Raw genomic sequence first — 18,257 nt, 5'->3', positions numbered from 1 at the left:
GACTTTGGAATGTGGGAGGAAACCGGAGCACCCGGAGGAAACCCACGCAGACACGGGGAGAACGTACAAACTCCTCACAGACAGCGGCCGGATAACTTTAGTTATTGAAACAACACAAATTTGGTAACTTGGTTTATTATTGTCACTTGTACTGAGGTACAGTGAAGAACTTGTCTTGCATACCGTTCATACAGGTCAATTCATTACACAGTGCATTGAGGTAGTACAAGGTAAAACAATAACAGAATACAGAGTGAAGGGTCACAGTTGCAGAGAAAGTGCAATGCAGGTAGACATAAGGCGCAAGGCCATAACGAGGTAGATAGTGAGGTCAAGAGTCCATCTATCGGGCAGATGGAGAGGGTGAGAGAGGGGAAAGAGATAGGATGATGGGGGCCAGTAAGGTCAGGATTAAAAAAAAGGAGGGGAAGAGGTGAGGGGTTGCCAGAAGTTGGAGAAATCGATGTTGATGCCAGCAGCTTGGAGACTGCCCAGGCGGAATATGAGGCGCTGTTCCTCTAATCTGCGTTTAGCCTCGACCTGGCAGTGGAGGCCATGGACAGACATGTCGGTGTGGGAGTGGGAGTGGGAATTGGAATTAAAATGGCCGGACACGGCTGGTACAGCGGACGGAGCAAAGGTGCTTGACGAAGAGGATGGAGGGAATAGTCTGCCAATCTTCATTTCTCTTTCTTTGGCACGTGAAAATTTCCGCTACCTGCCACTGTTTCACGAACATCTCTCCCTGTCTCCACCTGCGCAGTCCTGACAGGGCACGTGCTGACTGACTCCCCTGACCATATTTCATTTCTTGCCGGGACAAAGTGCCAGACCCTTGGGGTTATTGTACTTATGCCACGGAGGTCACATCATCAGACAGCAGGGAAACAGGCCCTTCAGCCTACTAAGTCTGTGCTGACTGTCAAGCACCCATTTATACTAATTGTACTTTATTCCTCCATGTTCTCATCAACTGCCCCAGATTACCCCACACCTACACATGGGGGGTAATTTGGTGTAGCGGTTAGCGTAACGCTTAACAGCGGCAGCGACCCGGGTTCAATTCTGGCCGCTGTCTGTGAGGAGTTTGTACGTTCTCCCTGTGTCTGCGTGGGTTTCCTCCGGGTGCTCCGGTTTCCTCCCACATTCCAAAGACGTACGGGTTAGGAAGTTGTGGGCGTGCTATGTCGGCGCCGGAAGCGTGGCGACACTTGCGGGCTGCCCCCAGAACACTCTACGCAAAAGATGCATTTCACTGTGTGTTTCGATGTACATGTGACCAATAAAGTTTTCTTATCTTATTAACTGCACGTCTTTGGAATGTGGGAGGAAACCAGAGCACCCTGTCCTAATTTCGTGCTGCCGGTCTCGAGTGGGACAAACTACGAGCATTGGCTTGTCACTGGACCGTTGAAAGGCACAAGTTGCAACAGCTTGAAAAGGCTGCAGTGTTTCCAACCAGCACCAACAATGTTAGCTTGGAAGGTTAAACATTTAGAATCAGTAAGGTTGATGTACAGAGGGATCTTGAGGTCCAAATCTATAGCCACTTAAAAGTGGCTGCACAGGTTGATGGGGGGTAAAGAAGGCGTATGGCATGCTTCCCTTTATTAGTTGAGACACTGAGTTCAAGAGTCAGGAAGTTCTGTTGCATCCTTGCAAAACTCTAGTTTTGTAGCATCTGCAGTATTGCATTCAATTCTGGTTGCCCATCATGGGAAGGATGGGCACATGAATGATAGAGAAATGGAGGGCTATGTGGGAGGGAAGGGTGAGAGAGATCTCAGAACAGGATAAAATGTCGGCACAGCATTGTGGGCCGAAGGGCCTGTACTGTGCTGTAGTGTTCTATGTTCCACTGTATGTTCTATGATGTGGAGGCTTTGGAGGGGATGCAGAAGAGGTTTACCATGATGCTGCCTGGACTAGAGGGCCTGTATATAGGGAGAGGCTGGACAAACTTGGGTTGTTTTCTCTGGAGTGGCAGAGGCTGAGGGAACATCTGATAGAGTTTATCAGAGTATGTGAGGCATAGACAGAGTAGACAACCGGTATCTTTTTCCCAGGGTCAAAATGTCTAATACCAAAGGGCATGCATTTCAGGTGAGAGGGGGAAAGTTCAAAGGAGATTTGTGGGGCGAGTTTTTTACACAGAGAGCGGTGGGTGCCTGGAATATGCTGCCAGGGGTGGGGGTGGAAGCAGATACAATAGAGGCGTTTAAGAGGCTATTAGATACATGAATGTGCAGAGAATGGAGTGTAAGAGACCATGTGCAGGCAGAAAGGAATTACTTAAATTAAGCGTCATTGGTTTAAAGACTTTGGCACAACATTGCGGGCTGAAGGGCCTGTTCCTGTGCTGTACTGTTCTATGTTCCATGTGTCCTCTGTCTGCCTAGTGCCTGTTTCCATATCAGAGCCTCTGGGTGGTCTGGAGGGAGAGTACGTTCACTCAGGATGTAGCTTGTAGACTGAATTTTGTGCAAAAATGAGCTGCAACTCGAGTCTCCTACAATTACATCCACCCTATTACTCAGTCATTGGTGGTGAAGTAAAATCATGAATAAAAGTAACTAGTATTATTGTACTGAAATTGCTGACACATCTCCTCAGTCGTTTTACTTTTTAAACAAAACCAGACTTTAATCTAATGGGCATAAACTCAGTGTTTGCATTTGTACTGCATGTTAATCCATCAGTGATTTGATAACGCTCATTAATACTGAATTAATAGCTGCAAGTTTAGTTGCTAAAACACAGAAAGAATCAACGGAAATTAGTAGCAACATGTGTGGGATCACTGCTCTGATCCCCAGCAAATTGGTACACCTTACCAGTCATCTACAATGATAAAAAGTGTCATATTATTGGGTTCAATTAGCAGTACTGACAGCATCAGTTAGTGGAATACAAATAAGAGGAGTTGTCTCCCTGGCAAAGGCAGAAATCCAGAGGGAAAATGTCATTTCAATGGTGAGAGAAGTGAACTATCCAACTTATTAATTGTGGTCATTAATAATTCCTACCTTGACAGAACGGAACTGCAGCATCCCAACGATAGGAGCCATTCGGAAACCTTCGACAGGTGGCGTTACTCTGGCCAACCAACCTGTATCCTGCCTTACAGTAAAACTGCACCAGGCTGTTGGGGGTGCCCGTTGTTTTGTTCAGGACTCCGCCGTTGAGTGGGACACTGTCCAAGCTGCAGTAGGAAGCTGGAACCACAAATACAATGGATTTTCAATTGAATTTCAGCACGCATCCCGAGGGCATTAGGATGAGTAGAGAATGACGATTTTCAGAAATCCAAAACAACAGAAACTGTAACTTTAATCTATTTCTTACTTTCCATTAGTGACTGACCTGACTATTCGAAAAATCTAATGGTTTAGTCATCTGGCTCAGGAAATGATGGTTAATGCACTGACTTTTAAATCACGGTGGTTCCATTTCCCGCATTCCCTCTCACACACTGGGCCCCAGTCCCCACACACTGGGCCCCAGTCCCCACACACTGGGCCCCAGTCCCCACACTCTCACTCACTGGGTCCCAGTCCCCACACACTGGGCCCCAGTCCCCACACTCTCACACACTGGGCCCCAGTCCCCACACTCTCACACACTGAGGTCCCAGTCCCCACACGCTGGGTCCCAGTCCCCACACACTGGGCCCCAGTCCCCACACACTGGGCCCCAGTCCCCACACTCTCACACACTGGGCCCCAGTCCCCACACACTGGGCCCCAGTCCCCACACACTGAGGTCCCAGTCCCCACACACTGGGCCCCAGTCCCCACACTCTCACACGCTGGGTCCCAGTCCCCACACGCTGGGTCCCAGTCCCCACACGCTGGGCCCCAGTCCCCACACACTGAGGTCCCAGTCCCCACACACTGGGCCCCAGTCCCCACACTCTCACACGCTGGGTCCCAGTCCCCACACGCTGGGTCCCAGTCCCCACACACTGGGCCCCAGTCCCCACACACTGAGGTCCCAGTCCCCACACACTGGGCCCCAGTCCCCACACTCTCACACACTGGGCCCCAGTCCCCACACTCTCACACGCTGGGTCCCAGTCCCCACACACTGGGCCCCAGTCCCCACACTCTCACTCACTGGGCCCCAGTCCCCACACTCTCACACACTGAGGTCCCAGTCCCCACACTCTCACACACTGGGCCCCAGTCCCCACACACTGAGGTCCCAGTCCCCACATGCTGGGCCCCAGTCCCCACACACTGGGCCCCAGTCCCCACACTCTCACACGCTGGGTCCCAGTCCCCACACACTGGGCCCCAGTCCCCACACTCTCACACACTGGGCCCCAGTCCCCACACTCTCACTCACTGGGCCCCAGTCCCCACACTCTCACACGCTGGGTCCCAGTCCCCACACACTGGGCCCCAGTCCCCACACTCTCACACACTGGGCCCCAGTCCCCACACTCTCACTCACTGGGCCCCAGTCCCCACACTCTCACACACTGGGGCCCAGTTCCCACACTCCCTTTCACACTGAGGCCCCAGTCCCCACTTCCCTTTCAACTTTCAACAAATAAAATCCTGCAGGAACTTAGCGGGTCCGCAGCATCTGTGGGAGGAAATGGACAGTCGATGTATCAGGTCCAGATGAAGGGTCTTGACCCGAAGCAGCGACTGTCCATCTCCCTCCACAGATGCTGCCCGACCCACTGAGTTCCTCCAACATTTTGTCTGTTGTTCCAGATTCTGGCATCTGCCGTCTCTCTTGTGTCTCCCTTTCAACTTACTGGTTACACTGGAAAATTTATTATCACACTGTGTAACATCGAAAAAAAAATTAAATTTGTGTTGGGGTATTAATATCCAATCATCTGGAAAATCTGTCAGTCCACGCAGCCAATACCCCTTCCCCACAAGCCCCACCCCTCACCATGCTTCTCTTCTTCCCATTCCTCGCCTCTGTTCTCCCAACTTTTCCCCTCTCTCTCCTTACCTTTGACCCATCCCCCGGCGGATCTGCTCTCCCCTCCTCCCCCACACCTGCCCATCACTATCTCTTACCTGCATCTACCTATCACCACCCTGTGCCCACCCCGCCTCCCCTCTTCTGTCCACCTATCACTGCTCTGCTTTTCCCTCCTATATATCGGGCTTCCCCTTTTCCTATCTTCAGTCCTGAAGAAGGGGCCTGACCCGAAACATTGACCGCCTGCTTTTCTCCACGGATGCTGCCTGGCCCGCTGAGTTCCTCCAGCATCGTCGTGTTTCTCATCTAGATTCCAGCATCTGCAGTCCTATATTTCTCTCGTCTTTCTAAAATCATGATTGTGTTGGATTATCAGAGCTTTACTGTAAACTTTTCTTCTGAAGGAAATGAGACAAATTTGGGCTTACTCCTGCATCATTATCATTATTATTTAATGCTTCTGTGACAATGTGTTAATCACATTGCAGCAGCTGTTCCTTTGGCTTCTGCTATTTTTGTCCCTTTTTGTCATCCTCTTGGGGTCCATTACAATGCAAAATGGCCTTTCATCAATTTATTTTCAGTTGGCCGTAATATATGCTCAAATTCAAAGAGGAAGTGAAGAGCTACATTAACCACGTAAGTAACTCACTGGTGGGTAGTCATTAATTTCTAAAAAAAGGTTTGCACAGTGGTCCATAACATGAAAATCCTCTTCGACTGATGTGCAATGGACTCATTGGAAGCTGCTGGAAGGCTGATCACGATGATGCTTCCTTGGGTTCCAATACACAGGATTGACCACATTATCACCAACAATCTACATAAACAATTAGTCACAGATAAATGAATTTTCAATCTGGAAGGGTCTCACAACAATAGGAGTTCAAGAGCTGAACTAAATACGGGAGATGCTGGAATCTCTGAGCATCTGCGGATATGTTACCATTTCAAGTTGCTGACCCTTCGTTGCAATTGGGAAAAGGTAGAGGTGATCGAATTTTAAGAAGGTAAATCAAAGGGGTGGAAAGAATAAAAGGTGAAGAGGGGGCAGGCAGAAGAGGTTAATGAAGAGCTGAAAGTGCAAGGTGGTTATACAAGGACTAGGAATCCAACAAAAGCTCAGCCTAAAATAAGTCATGGATTCAAAGACCGAGGTACAGCACAGGAGTGGAGGTGTACGTTCTCCCCGTGTCTGCGTGGGTTTCCTCTGGGTGCTCCGGTTTCCTCCCACATTCCAAAGACGTGCGGGTTAGGAAGTTGCGGGCGTGCTATGTTGGCTCCGGAAGCGTGGTGACACTTGCGGGCTGCCCCCAGAACACTCTGCGCAAAAGATGCATCTCACTGTGTGTTTTGATGTACATGTGACTAATAAGATATCTTATCTTATCTCTTAGGGGTCTGTGTCTTGGTTCATGCCCTGCAGCTGTGTAACAGAGGGCTCTCTGATCTACGGGCTGTTCCCGGGGACACGCACCGAGACAGACATCAGGTACTGGTGGAAGGTCATCAACTCGGTGAGAGATGCTCTTTGGTCTGCCCGAAACCTCTTGGTCTCCCAGCACAGGGAGATGTCCATAAGGGAACGGCTGCTGACTGGCACATTCCAGGCTGCAGGGGTACGTGCTGAGGGACGCACTGAAGCTCGGTGCAGCCAATGCAAAGGCTCCGTGGGGAAAGGACCACGGTCTGGGCTCCTTCCGCTACTGCACACGGAAGGGCTGAGTCGGGTGGGGAAGCCCCTCGAACATTGAAAGGGTGCATCACCACATGAGTGGCAAAGGTAGTCTGTACAAAGAAAAGATCTGCTAACACTACTGAATGTATTGACCAAATGACACTAGAATGTAAAGAGCTTTGCACTCTGTTTATTCTTTATTTACATATACTTTATTACGAGTAAAGTTTATTTTTGAATTATAAAAAAATACGGTAGAAAAATAAGGCTTCTTCCCACTGAGTCTGTGCCCAAACACCATCAAGTATTTTATTCTAGAACACAGAACAGTACAGCACAGGAACAGGTCCTTCGGCCCATGACGTTGTACTGAACTAATTAAGCCAGTAATTACACACCAAACTAAACTAATCCCTTCTGCCGACACAATGTCCGTATCCCTTCATTCTCTGCACATTCATGCGCCTACCTCAGAATCTCTTAAATGCCTCTGTCGTATCTGCCTCCACCCCCACCCCTGGCAGAGCATTGCAGGCACGCACCACTCTCTGTGTAAAAAAACTTTCCCCATACATCTCCTTTGAATTTACGCCCTCTCACCTTAAATGCATGCCCTCTAGTATTGGACATTTCAACCCTGGGAAAAAGATACCGGCTGTCTACTCCCTCAGAATCAGGTCTCCCCTCAGTCTCCACTGCTCCAGAGAAAACAACCTATGTTTGTCCAACCTCTCCTTATAGCACCTGCCCTCTGATCCAGGCAGCATCCTGGTGAACCTCTTCTGCACCCTCTCCAAAGCCTCCACATCCTTCCCATAATGGGGCGACCAGAACTGACTGCAATACTCCAGATGTGGCTGAACCAAAGTTTTATAAAGCAGCAACATAACTTCCTGACTCTTGAGCTCAGTGCCTCGACTAATAAAGGCAAGCCTGACACACACTATCCGTCACTAAACATACCTTAACCCATTTTATTCTCATGACATTCCCATCAACCTCCTCCAGATTCCACCATAGAGTTATCGAGAGTCATTAGGTTGTACAACACAGAAGAAAGCCCTCCAACCCATGTTGTAACTACCTCTACCACTCACCTACATGCTAGGGGCAGCTTACAGAAGGCAATTAACCTACCAGCCCCCTCAGGTCTTTGGGATGTGGGAGGAAACCCATAAAGTCACAGGGAGCAACGGACACAGAATGCTGGAGGAACTTAGCAGGTCAGGCAGCATCTATGGAGATGCTGTGTGTGTCGCTCCAGATTCCAGCATCTGCAGAATCTCATGTGTCTTTGCGGTCACTGGGAGAACATGCAAACTCCAGACAGACAGCGCCCGAGGTCAGGATTGAACCCGGGTCTCTGGAGTGGTGAGGTAGCAGCTCCACCAGCTGTGCCACTGTGAGAAGGAGAGTAATTGGGGCGATTGTGCTAGACCAACCCTCCATGTCCAAGCATCATGTCAGTACCTCCACTTCTGCCTCCTCCCACGCCAGCTTGTGGCCACACTCAGCTTCCACAGCCTTCCCGTGACTTTAAGGTCCTTGCCGTCACTGCTGGACTAGACAACTAAACAGCCGAAAGTGACCAGTGGGTTACGCAAACTGAGACCACCCTGTCTGCCCGTGGACCCCACTCTGATGACCTTCGCCCGGGACCTCACCAGAGGCAGGTGAAAAACTTCTAAATCATTCATAAAAACTATAAATAATAACTTTTTAAAAATTGCATTGCAAAGTATTGGTATTGGCTTATTATTGTCACTTGTACTGAGGTACAGTGAAAAACTTGTCTTGCATACCAATCGTACAGGTCAATTCATTACACAGTGCAGTTACATTGGGTTAGTACAGAGTGCATTGATGTAGTACAGGTAAAAACAATAACAGTACAGAGTAAAGTGTCACAGCTACAGAGAAAGTGCAGTGCAATAAGGTGCAAGGTCACAACAAGGTAGATCGTGAGGTCATAGTCCATCTCATTGTATAAGGGAACCGTTCAATAGTCTTATAACAGTGGGGTAGAAGCTGTCCTTAAGTCTGGTGGTAGTGAGCCATCAGCTGTCAGTGCAAGCTGCCTCATAGAGGCATACAGCATGGAAACAGGCCCTTCGGCCCAACTCGTCCCTGCCGACTGTGTTGCCCAGTGAGCTAGTCCCATCTGCTTGGATTTGGCCCATAGCCCTCTAAACCTCTCCTATCCATGTACTTATCTAGATGGCTTTTAACTGTTGCTAATAAATTAAAATTAATTAATTCTTGTTAATTAAAATTACAAATTTTATCATTCATTTTCTCATTAATTAAAATTACAGAAGGACAATACATTGGGTCGCGGAAATCCAAAATAAGAATGCAAATGCACAGGTTCTAAAATTGCTCAAAATGTTCGATCCCACTAAAGAGTGCTGGTTTTGATTTATCCATTTTGATTTTAGAATGTCTGCACGCATACTTTGGTAGGAAAGTTCTGAAATAACAACAGGATTGTAAAGCAATAGATCTCCAAACAAGGTATTTTTCACAATACTATTATTCTAAATTTTGCTGATAATCTTGGTGCTGGTTTTTAAAAAAAAAATGTAACCTAACAGTAACTGGATAGAAATTCCACTTAATGGAGTCAAAACAGAGTTGTAGTTACACAGTAAAAGTCACACAAAGATTGACAGAACAGTGTCGTGTCATTTCCCTGTGTAACACTGCACTTACATTGACAGTGCTGGTTTGAGCACAACATTCTCTATTGATCTACTGTAAGTTCTCACTGATGTAAACATGTTTCTGAAGGCAGGTCTTAAAAGGACAGTCTACATTGCAAGCTACACTCTTCTAGCCAAGGGGAGGGCTGCTGCCAACTGAACGGACAGTGCAATGATGGAACGGGAATGGGAGATAGCTCTGAGATGATCAGAGGGGTTCAGACTGAGTTATGAAGTCATGCAGCATGGAAAATCCCCCCGGTGCTCCAGTTTCCTCCCACGTCCCAACGATGTGTGGGTCGGTGGGTTAATTGTCCCTGCATGTGTGGGTGAGGGGTACAATCTGGAGGGGGAGTTAATGGGAGCATGGGGAGAACAAAATAGGATGAGTGCAGATGGGGGCACAGACTCGGTGGGCTTCAGGGTCTGTTTCTGTGCTGTGTGACTCTATGAAAGGGAAGGGTGATGTAGAGGGGAGGAGGGAGGATGAGGAGGGAGAGGGGAGGAGGGAGGGGGACGAGGGAGAGGGGAAGAAGGAGAGGGGACGAGGGAGGGGAGGAAGGAGAGGGGAGGAGGGAGAGGGGAGGAGGGAGAGGGGGAGAGGGGAGGAGGGAGAGGGGAGGAGGAAGAGGGGAGGAGGGAGAGGGGGAGAGGGGAAGACGGAGAGGGGAAGAGGGAGGGGGAGGAGGGAGAGGGAAGAGGGAGAGGAGAGGAGGGAGAGGGGAGGAGGGAGAGGGGAGAGGGGAAGAGGGAGGGGGAAGAGGGAGGGGGAAGAGGGAGGGGGAAGAGGGAGAGGGGAGGAGGGAGAGGGGAGGAGGGAGAGGGAAGAGGGAGGGGGAGGAGGGAGAGGGGAGGAGGGAGAGGGGAGGAGGAAGAGGGGAGGAGGGAGAGGGGGAGAGGGGAAGACGGAGAGGGGAAGAGGGAGGGGGAGGAGGGAGAGGGAAGAGGGAGAGGAGAGGAGGGAGAGGGGAGGAGGGAGAGGGGAGAGGGGAAGACGGAGAGGGGAAGAGGGAGGGGGAAGAGGGAGGGGGAAGAGGGAGAGGGGAGGAGGGAGGGGGGAGGAGGGAGAGGGGAGGAGGGAGAGGGGAGGAGGGAGGGGGAGGAGGGAGAGGGGAGGAGGGAGAGGGGAGGAGGGAGAGGGGAGGAGGGAGAGGGGAGGAGGGAGAGGGGAGGAGGGAGAGGGGAGGAGGGAGGGGGAGGAGGGAGAGGGGAGGAGGGAGAGGGGAGGAGGGAGGGGGGAGGGGGGAGAGGGAGGGGGAAGAGGGAGAGGGAAAAGGGAGAGGGGAGGGGGTAGGGGGAGGAGGGAGGGGGAGGAGGGAGGGGGGAAGGGGGAGGAGGGAGCAGGGAGGAGGGAGGGGGAGGAGGGAGGGGGAGGAGGGAGGAGGGAGGGGGGAGGAGGGAGGGGGAGGGGGGAGGAGGGAGGGGGGAGGGGGGAGGAGGGAGGGGGGAGGGGGAGGGGGGAGGGGGGAGGGGGAGGAGGGAGGGGGGAGGAGGGAGGGGGGAGGAGGGAGGGGGAAACACTAATTCTACATTCATCCCATTTAATTATTTTATTCTACCCCCATTCCCGTCAGCTATCCCCCAGATTCTGTAACTCACCTACACACTAGGGGCAATGGGGCGATTTACAGCGCCCAATTAACCCAACAGCCTCGTGAAGAAAGTTGCCCGCAGGGGCAGTGTTACTAATCCGAGGAAGCTACGTCAGACCCTAGAGGGTTACAGCCAGGAATTCCTGCCACAGGGTGTCAGGAAGGGCTCTGTAAGGAGTAGTACTGTATGAGTACAGATGGAGTCATAGAGCAATACAGCACGGATACAGGCCCTTCGGCCCAACGAGTCCATGCCGACCACGGCACCCACACATCTAGTCCCAATTTCCTGCGTTTGGCCCATATCCCTCTCAACCCCATCCCAATCAAGGATACCTGCACTTTGAGGAAGCTTACAATGCAGGCAAATGCTTGTTCTTGGCCCTGTCGACTCCAGTGAGCTGAAGGAGACACAGAGGAAGCCCCCCTTTCTTGTGGACATGGTCATCCAGCGAACAGGTGGCAGTGATGAGCAGCGACAGACTGGAATTACTCTGACACTTGAGAGTTGTGTCCTGATGCAGGGTGTAGACTCGAAACGTCGACCATCTCTCTGCCTCCACAGATGCTGCTTGAACTGCTGAGTTCTTCCAGCAGTTTATTTTTTGTCCCAGATTCCAGCATCGGCCGTCTCTTGTGTCTCCTCAGTTGACAGTGACTCTGACCTCTGTGGGAAAAGCATTCTAGGGACCCGTGTTTGAGATTGGAGAATTTACTGGTCTCAGAGAGCAAAGAATGCAGCTTTTGTGGGTTGGCTCCTTAAATTATGCACTTTCAGATAATTTAGTAAAACCCAGATGTTCTCTGAATAACACGGACTGTCTTTTCATTCCAGAGTAGTTAAACATCAGAGTAGAAGATACAGGAGCCTGAGGGCACGTACCACCAGACTTAAGGACGGCTTCTATTCCACTGTGATAAGACTATTGAACGGTTCCCTTATACAATGAGATGGACTCTGACCTCACGATCTACCTTGTTGTGACATTGCACCTTATTGCACTGGACTTTCTCTGTAGCTGCGACACTTTACTCTGTACTGTTATTGTTTTTACCTGTACTACATCAATGCACTCTGTACTAACTCAATGTGTCTGCACTGTGTAATGAATTGAACTGTACGATCGGTATGCAAGACAAGTTTTTTACTGTACCTCGGTACAAGCGATAATAATAAACCAATACATCTCACAAATTCTGCCAATGCCCTGCTGCTGATATCAATTGTAGATAAGATAAGATATTTATTTATTGGTCACATGGACATCGAAACACACAGTGACATGCATCTTTTGCCTAGTGTTCTGGGGGCAGCCCGCAAGTGTCGCCACACTCCCAGCGCCAACATAGCATGCCCACAACATAGCGTGTTGGAACTTTTCACCAGCATAAGGTGCAAGGGCAAATGAAATTCCTACCAAAAACGTCAGGTGTTAAATTTTCCGTCAGACAACCAGAGAGAAACACAAACTGACCCCTCCTTGAGTTAAGCCAATGTTCAGCTGAGCAGTTCTTTTTATGACTGTGCTAACTAACCTCTCAGCTAGTGTGCATCATTTTATTCAGAAACTAATATACGTCATGAAAAAGTTGTGAGCCGATATGGTGGTCAACATCATAAGCCATTATAAACAGGTGAACAATTTTGATATTATCAAATCAAATTTTATTGCAAGGAGATACAAACTGGAGTTGAGCGAAAAGCTGTAAATCGTTGAAAAGTTATTATAAAAAGTTATAAACCTTGTGAAGAACTGCATTGCATTATCAAGTAAATGTAGTCAGCCATTGTGACAGGACAAAAACATTGTCCTAGAAATTCAATTGAGCATGAAAATACGTGCTAAAATGATGCTATGCCAATTGTTCTAATCCCATTTGACCAGGATTACTATGTGAACCTCATGCAAAACTTCAAGTAGTGCCAATTGTGCTATTTTCCCCATCAGTACACATTAATCAAGAGCAATTTCTGAAGTTAACCGGCATCATTTCACGTCCTGCCTGTATCCTTTGAAGAAGGTGACTCTAAACACTACTGCATTAAACTCCTGGGCGCTAATGTATGGAATGACCTGTCCTGGGCCCAGCACACAGTCACAATCACAAGGAAGGTGCGCTGGCATCTTAACTTTCTTAAGAGTTTAAGTCACGGAACACTCTAACAAACTTCCACAGATGTACCGTTCAAAATATCCTGACTGGTTGCATCATGGTCTGGTACGGCAATTCGAATGCACAGGAATATAAGAAACTGCAGAGAGTAGTGGACTCTGCCCAATACATCGCGGGCACATCCCTCCCCACCATCGGTAGTGTAGACAGGAGGCACTGCCTCAAGTAGGCAACATCCATCACCAAAGATCCCCACCATCAGGGCCATGCCATCTTCTCGCAGCTACCATCGGGCAGGAGGTACAGAAGTCTGAAGTCCCACACCACCAGGTTCAGGAACAGCTACTTCCCTTCAACCATTCGGTTCTTGAACCAACCAGCACAACCCTAATCACTACCTCAGTTCAGCAACACTATGACCACTTTGATCACTCTGCACTGAAATGGACTTTGCTTATTTTGTTCGAATTGTGTTCTTGTAAAACTGTGTATAATTTATGTATTTCTTGTGACTACTGCTTATCTGATGCTATGTGCCTGTGATGCTGTTGCAAGTAAGTTTCTCGTTGCTGTGCACACAGGTACTTGTGCATGGGACAATAAACTTGACATCGATGTCATTGTGGAACTTGGGCAGTGCGATGGAGGTGGATGGTGTTCCACTGAAGCTAACATCAACATTCTGGGTGCAGGGGTGGACACCCATAGAGAGGTCTTGTTGATTGACACCTGGGAAGTGGTAAGAGATGGCCATGGAGTTCAACGCACAAGGACAGAAACTAGTTTAATGTTCTTGCACGTTGTCAAGGTCCTTGTAAACAGTAGCAAATACCATCTGCTCACGTTAAATACAGCAGATCAGACAGCAAATACTAATATCTGCATCACTAAATGAGCTCTCCAAAGTCAAACTTTAGTCTATTGTCATATGCACAAGTACATGTGCATTCCAATACCAGAGGGCATGCATTTAAGGTGAGAGGGGGTAGGTTTGGAACAGACGTGAGGGGTAAGTTTTTTACTCAGAGAGTGGTGGATGCCGGGAATGCGTTGCCTGATAGTGTGGTGGAGGCAAATTCATTGGGGGCTTTTAAGAGGGGCTTGGAAGGGCACATGAATGAGAGGAAAATGGAGCAATATGGGTATTCTATAGGTAGGAGGGATTAGCTATGTCGGCACAACATTCAGGGGCCGAAGGGCCTGTTCTGTGCTGTACTGTTCTATGTTCTATGTGTGCACAGGTGCAATGAAAAACTTACCTGCAGCAGCAACACAGGCGCACAGCATCAGATACACAACATTCACAAGAAAAAACATAAATTAAACATAAATTATACACAATTTTTGCAAGAAAACACACAATTAGAACAAAAAAACCAAGTGCATTTTAGTGCAAAGTGGTCGAAGTTGTCATAGTGTTGCTATACTGAGGGTTGAGCTGGTTGGTTCAAGAACCGAATGGTTGAAGGGAAGTCGCTGTTCCTGAACCTGGTGGTGTGGGACTTCAGACTTCTGTACCTCCTGCCTGATGGTAGCTGTGAGAAGATGGCACGACTTCTTCTCGATGGTGGGGATCTTTGATGATAGATGTTGCCTTCTTGAGGCAGCGCCTCCTGCAGATACTACTGATGGTGGGGAGGGATGTGCCCGTGACATATTGGGCCGAGTCCACTATCTCTGCAGCTTCTTACGTTCCTGCGCGTTTGAATTGCTGTACCAGACCATGATGAAACAAGTCAGGATACTTTCAACAGTACATCTGTGGAAGTTTGTAAGAGTGCTTAGTGACGAGCCGAACCTCCTTAACCTCATCCTCCAGATCAGGTCAGAGGCTTTGCAGATCGGAGGAGGTGACTGTCAGAGTGAGCTGGTACTGAATGAAGATCGGGGCATGGCAGCACTCCAGCTAACAATCCCATATATGGGATCGCCGAGTTCCTGGAACCATGGATGGTGACTAAAGTGGGTGGGGGAGAGGGGCTGCAATGTGGTTGGTCCCCAATGATGGGTGGAGGGGATGGTGGTTCACATGCCAGCTCTCAGAGGGCAGGGCTGAGGACCAGAGTCAGATGTCTTTTACAACACAGTGTAACGTGGATGAGGTTAATGTGCTTGCAGAGTGAGATGACTGTTCCATTATATAAGCCTGCACCAAATGGACAGGATCCAGGGGAAGGTGAGACGACACGCGGGAGTGGTGACAAACTTCATGTCCACACCTGCAGACCCACATGGAGGGGTGGGTTAGGGGGTTTGCAAATGATACAAAGATTGGTGGTGTTGTGGACCACGCAGAAGATTGCCAAGGGATACAGCGGGATACAAATCAGTTGCAGACATGGGCGGAGAGATGGCAGATGGAGTTTAATCTGGCCAAGTGTGAGGTGTTGCACTTTGGGAGATGAAATGTAAGGGGACAGTACACAGTTAATGGCAGGACCCTTTACAGTGTTGATGTACAGAATGATCTTGGGGTCCAAGTCCACAGCTCCCTGAAAGTGGCTGCACAGGTTGTGGAGAAGATTATGAGAGGCATAGAGAGAGTAGACAGCCGGTACCTTTCTCCCAGGGTTGAAAAGTCTAATACTAGAGGGCGTGCATTTAAGGTGAGAGGGGGTAAGTTTAAAGGCAAAGAGCAGGGCAAGTTTTTTTTTACTCATAGAGCAGTGGGTGCCTGGAATGTGCTGGCAGGGGTGATGGTGGAGGGACATACAATAGAGGTGTTTAAAAGGCTCTTAGATAGGCAAATGAATGTGCAGAGAAAAGGGGGATATGGATATTGTGTAAGATAAGATTTCTTTATTAGTCACATGTACATCGAAACACACAGTGAAATACACCTTTTGCGTAGAGTGTTCTGGGGGCAGCCCGCAAGCGTCGCCACACTTCCGGCGCCAACATAGCACGCCCACAACTTCCTAACCCGTACGTCTTTGGAATGTGGGAGGAAACCGGAGCACCCGGAGGAAACCCACAAAGACACGGGGAAAACGTACAAACTCCTTACAGACAGCGGCCAGAATTGAACCCGGGTCGCTGATGCTGTAAAGCGTTACACTAACCGCTACACTACCATGCCTGTAACCAGAAGGGATTAGTTTTGTTAGGCTTTTAAATACTTGTTTAATTAGTTGGGCACAGCATCGTGGACCGAAGGGCCTGTTCCTGTGCTGTACTGTTCTATGTTCTATGACCCACCATGCTGCATCACTCAGTGGCTGGTCTCCCAGCTTCCACTGCAGAGCACAGCACCACCCAAACTACGGTGGCCACACTGCAAGCTCAGGTCGATGACAAAATGGCTCAGTGCAAGTGTTCAAGGAGCCCTTGAGGGTTTTGTGGCAATGCAACAACTTGCCCTCCAGGAGGTAACAAGGACTGCTCACGTCCTTTTCTAGAGAAGGAACGGTGGTTCGGTGAAGCATACATTCTTATCACCATTTTACAATCTGCATCGTTGATTTCGGCATCCACGTTTGCAGATGATACAAGACAGTATGGTTTGCAAGGGGATGTGTGGGGCAAGTTTTTTAAACAGAGAGTGGGAGGTGCAAGATGCAAAGGTACATTGCTGGGTTAAATGGCAGAATTAGACAGAGTACAACGCTGGGAGGTATGAACTGATGGGAGGAAATATGGAAAAGGAGATGTTTTTCAAAAATTGTGATAGATCAAAACAGATTTGTTTGCACTGACATTCAAAGGGATTTTGGTGTCTTTGTACATGAGGTACAGAAAATTAGCATGCGACTAAAGCAAGGAAATAGTACAGTAAAAGCTGTGCTGGAAGGAGTCAGAGTAACAGAATGAGGAAGTTTTGCTGTAACTTTATAGAGCTTTGGCAGCACCACCCCTGGAGTTCAATGCTTCTTGCTGATCTACACGATCAGAGAAGTATATTCCTGACTCAGAATGGATTGATTTCTCCAATGAGGGGATTGTCTCACAAGGAGTGATTGAATACCTTGTTCCTATATCCCTGGAGTTTGCCATAAGAATCAACTTATTTAAACTCATAAGATTCTGAAAGAGATTCACAGGGTCAATGCTGAACAGTTAACTCCCCCTCTCTGAGGCATCAATCAAAGACCCAACCCACCCCAGACATTCTCTCTTCTATCCCCTCCCATCGGGCAGAAGATACAAAAACCTGAAAGCACCTACCACCGGGCTTAAGGATAGCTTCTATCCCACTGTTATAAAATGATTCAACGGTCCCATAGTACGATAAGATGGACTCTTGACCTCACAATCTACCTCGTCATGGCCCTTGCATCTTATTGTCTGCCTGCACTGCACTTTCTCTGTAGCTGTGACACTCCAGCAGTCTGTTATTGCTTTTCCCTTGTACTACCTCAATGTACTGATGTGATGAAATGATCTGCATGGATGGCATGCAAAACAAAGTCTTTCACTGTATCTCGGTACATGTGACAATAATAAACCAATTTACCAAAAGCAAGAGACCATGATCTCAGGATAAAGAATTGGCTATTTAGGAAGGAAATGAGAGGAAATTTCTTCACTCAGTGAATTGTGTACCCTTGCAATTCTTTACCTCAGTTATCTGTGGATGCTTAATTCAGAAGAATTATTGGAAGATCAGTCGATGTTTTGGACATCAAGGAAATAGGAAGACATTTACATATGACTGGAAAGTTAGATCTGTGTAACTTCAACTGTGTGAATGTATGGCCGATTCTGAGTTTGATTTACAAAGTTATGATGGAGATTGAAAATACCAGGTGTGTTTTAATACACTTGTTCTGTATGATTTCAACTTATCAATGTAGAGTTTTGATTATGTTTTGAAAGTAGATCTGTGCTTTTACCACATCATGGCTCCATGATGGCTCCATGATTAGATTTCAGGCTTTCCCTCAGGGGCCACAGAGTTGTCTTAATTAGATGAGCAGCAGCATAAATTTGGTTGGTTTAAAGCAGAATTTGCTTAAACACTGAACAGGACAGGACAGGAACAGGCCCTTCGGCCCACAATGTCTGTGCTGATCACATTGCCAAATTAAACTAATCCCTTCTGCCTGCACGTGATCCACATCCCTCCATTTCCTGAATATTCATGTGCCTGTCTAAAAGTCTTTTGAACGCCACTATCGCACCTGGCACTCTCTCTGACAGCCTGTTCCAGGCACCTAGCACTCTCTGTGTAAAATCTCCTTTGAATTTACCTCCCCTCACCTTAAAGCTATGTCGTCGAGCATT

At 48.4% G+C, this 18,257-nt stretch overlaps 1 protein-coding gene across 1 annotated transcript in view; it reads right to left on the bottom strand.

The window, feature by feature from the left end:
• LOC127575302 (CUB and sushi domain-containing protein 1-like) overlaps window positions 1-18,257 on the bottom strand; it is a 2,402,828-nt gene that overhangs the window by 158,100 nt on the left and 2,226,471 nt on the right. The window contains 1 exon segment of the mRNA XM_052025075.1: window positions 3,027-3,215. Within this exon segment, the coding sequence (XP_051881035.1) occupies window positions 3,027-3,215 (189 nt within the window).

The sequence above is a fragment of the Pristis pectinata genome, chromosome 10 (genome assembly GCF_009764475.1).
Source record: "Pristis pectinata isolate sPriPec2 chromosome 10, sPriPec2.1.pri, whole genome shotgun sequence".
Taxonomy (NCBI): Eukaryota; Metazoa; Chordata; class Chondrichthyes; order Rhinopristiformes; family Pristidae; genus Pristis; species Pristis pectinata.
Note: the sequence above shows the minus strand (reverse complement) of the source record. Positions and strands in the feature narration are given on the sequence as shown.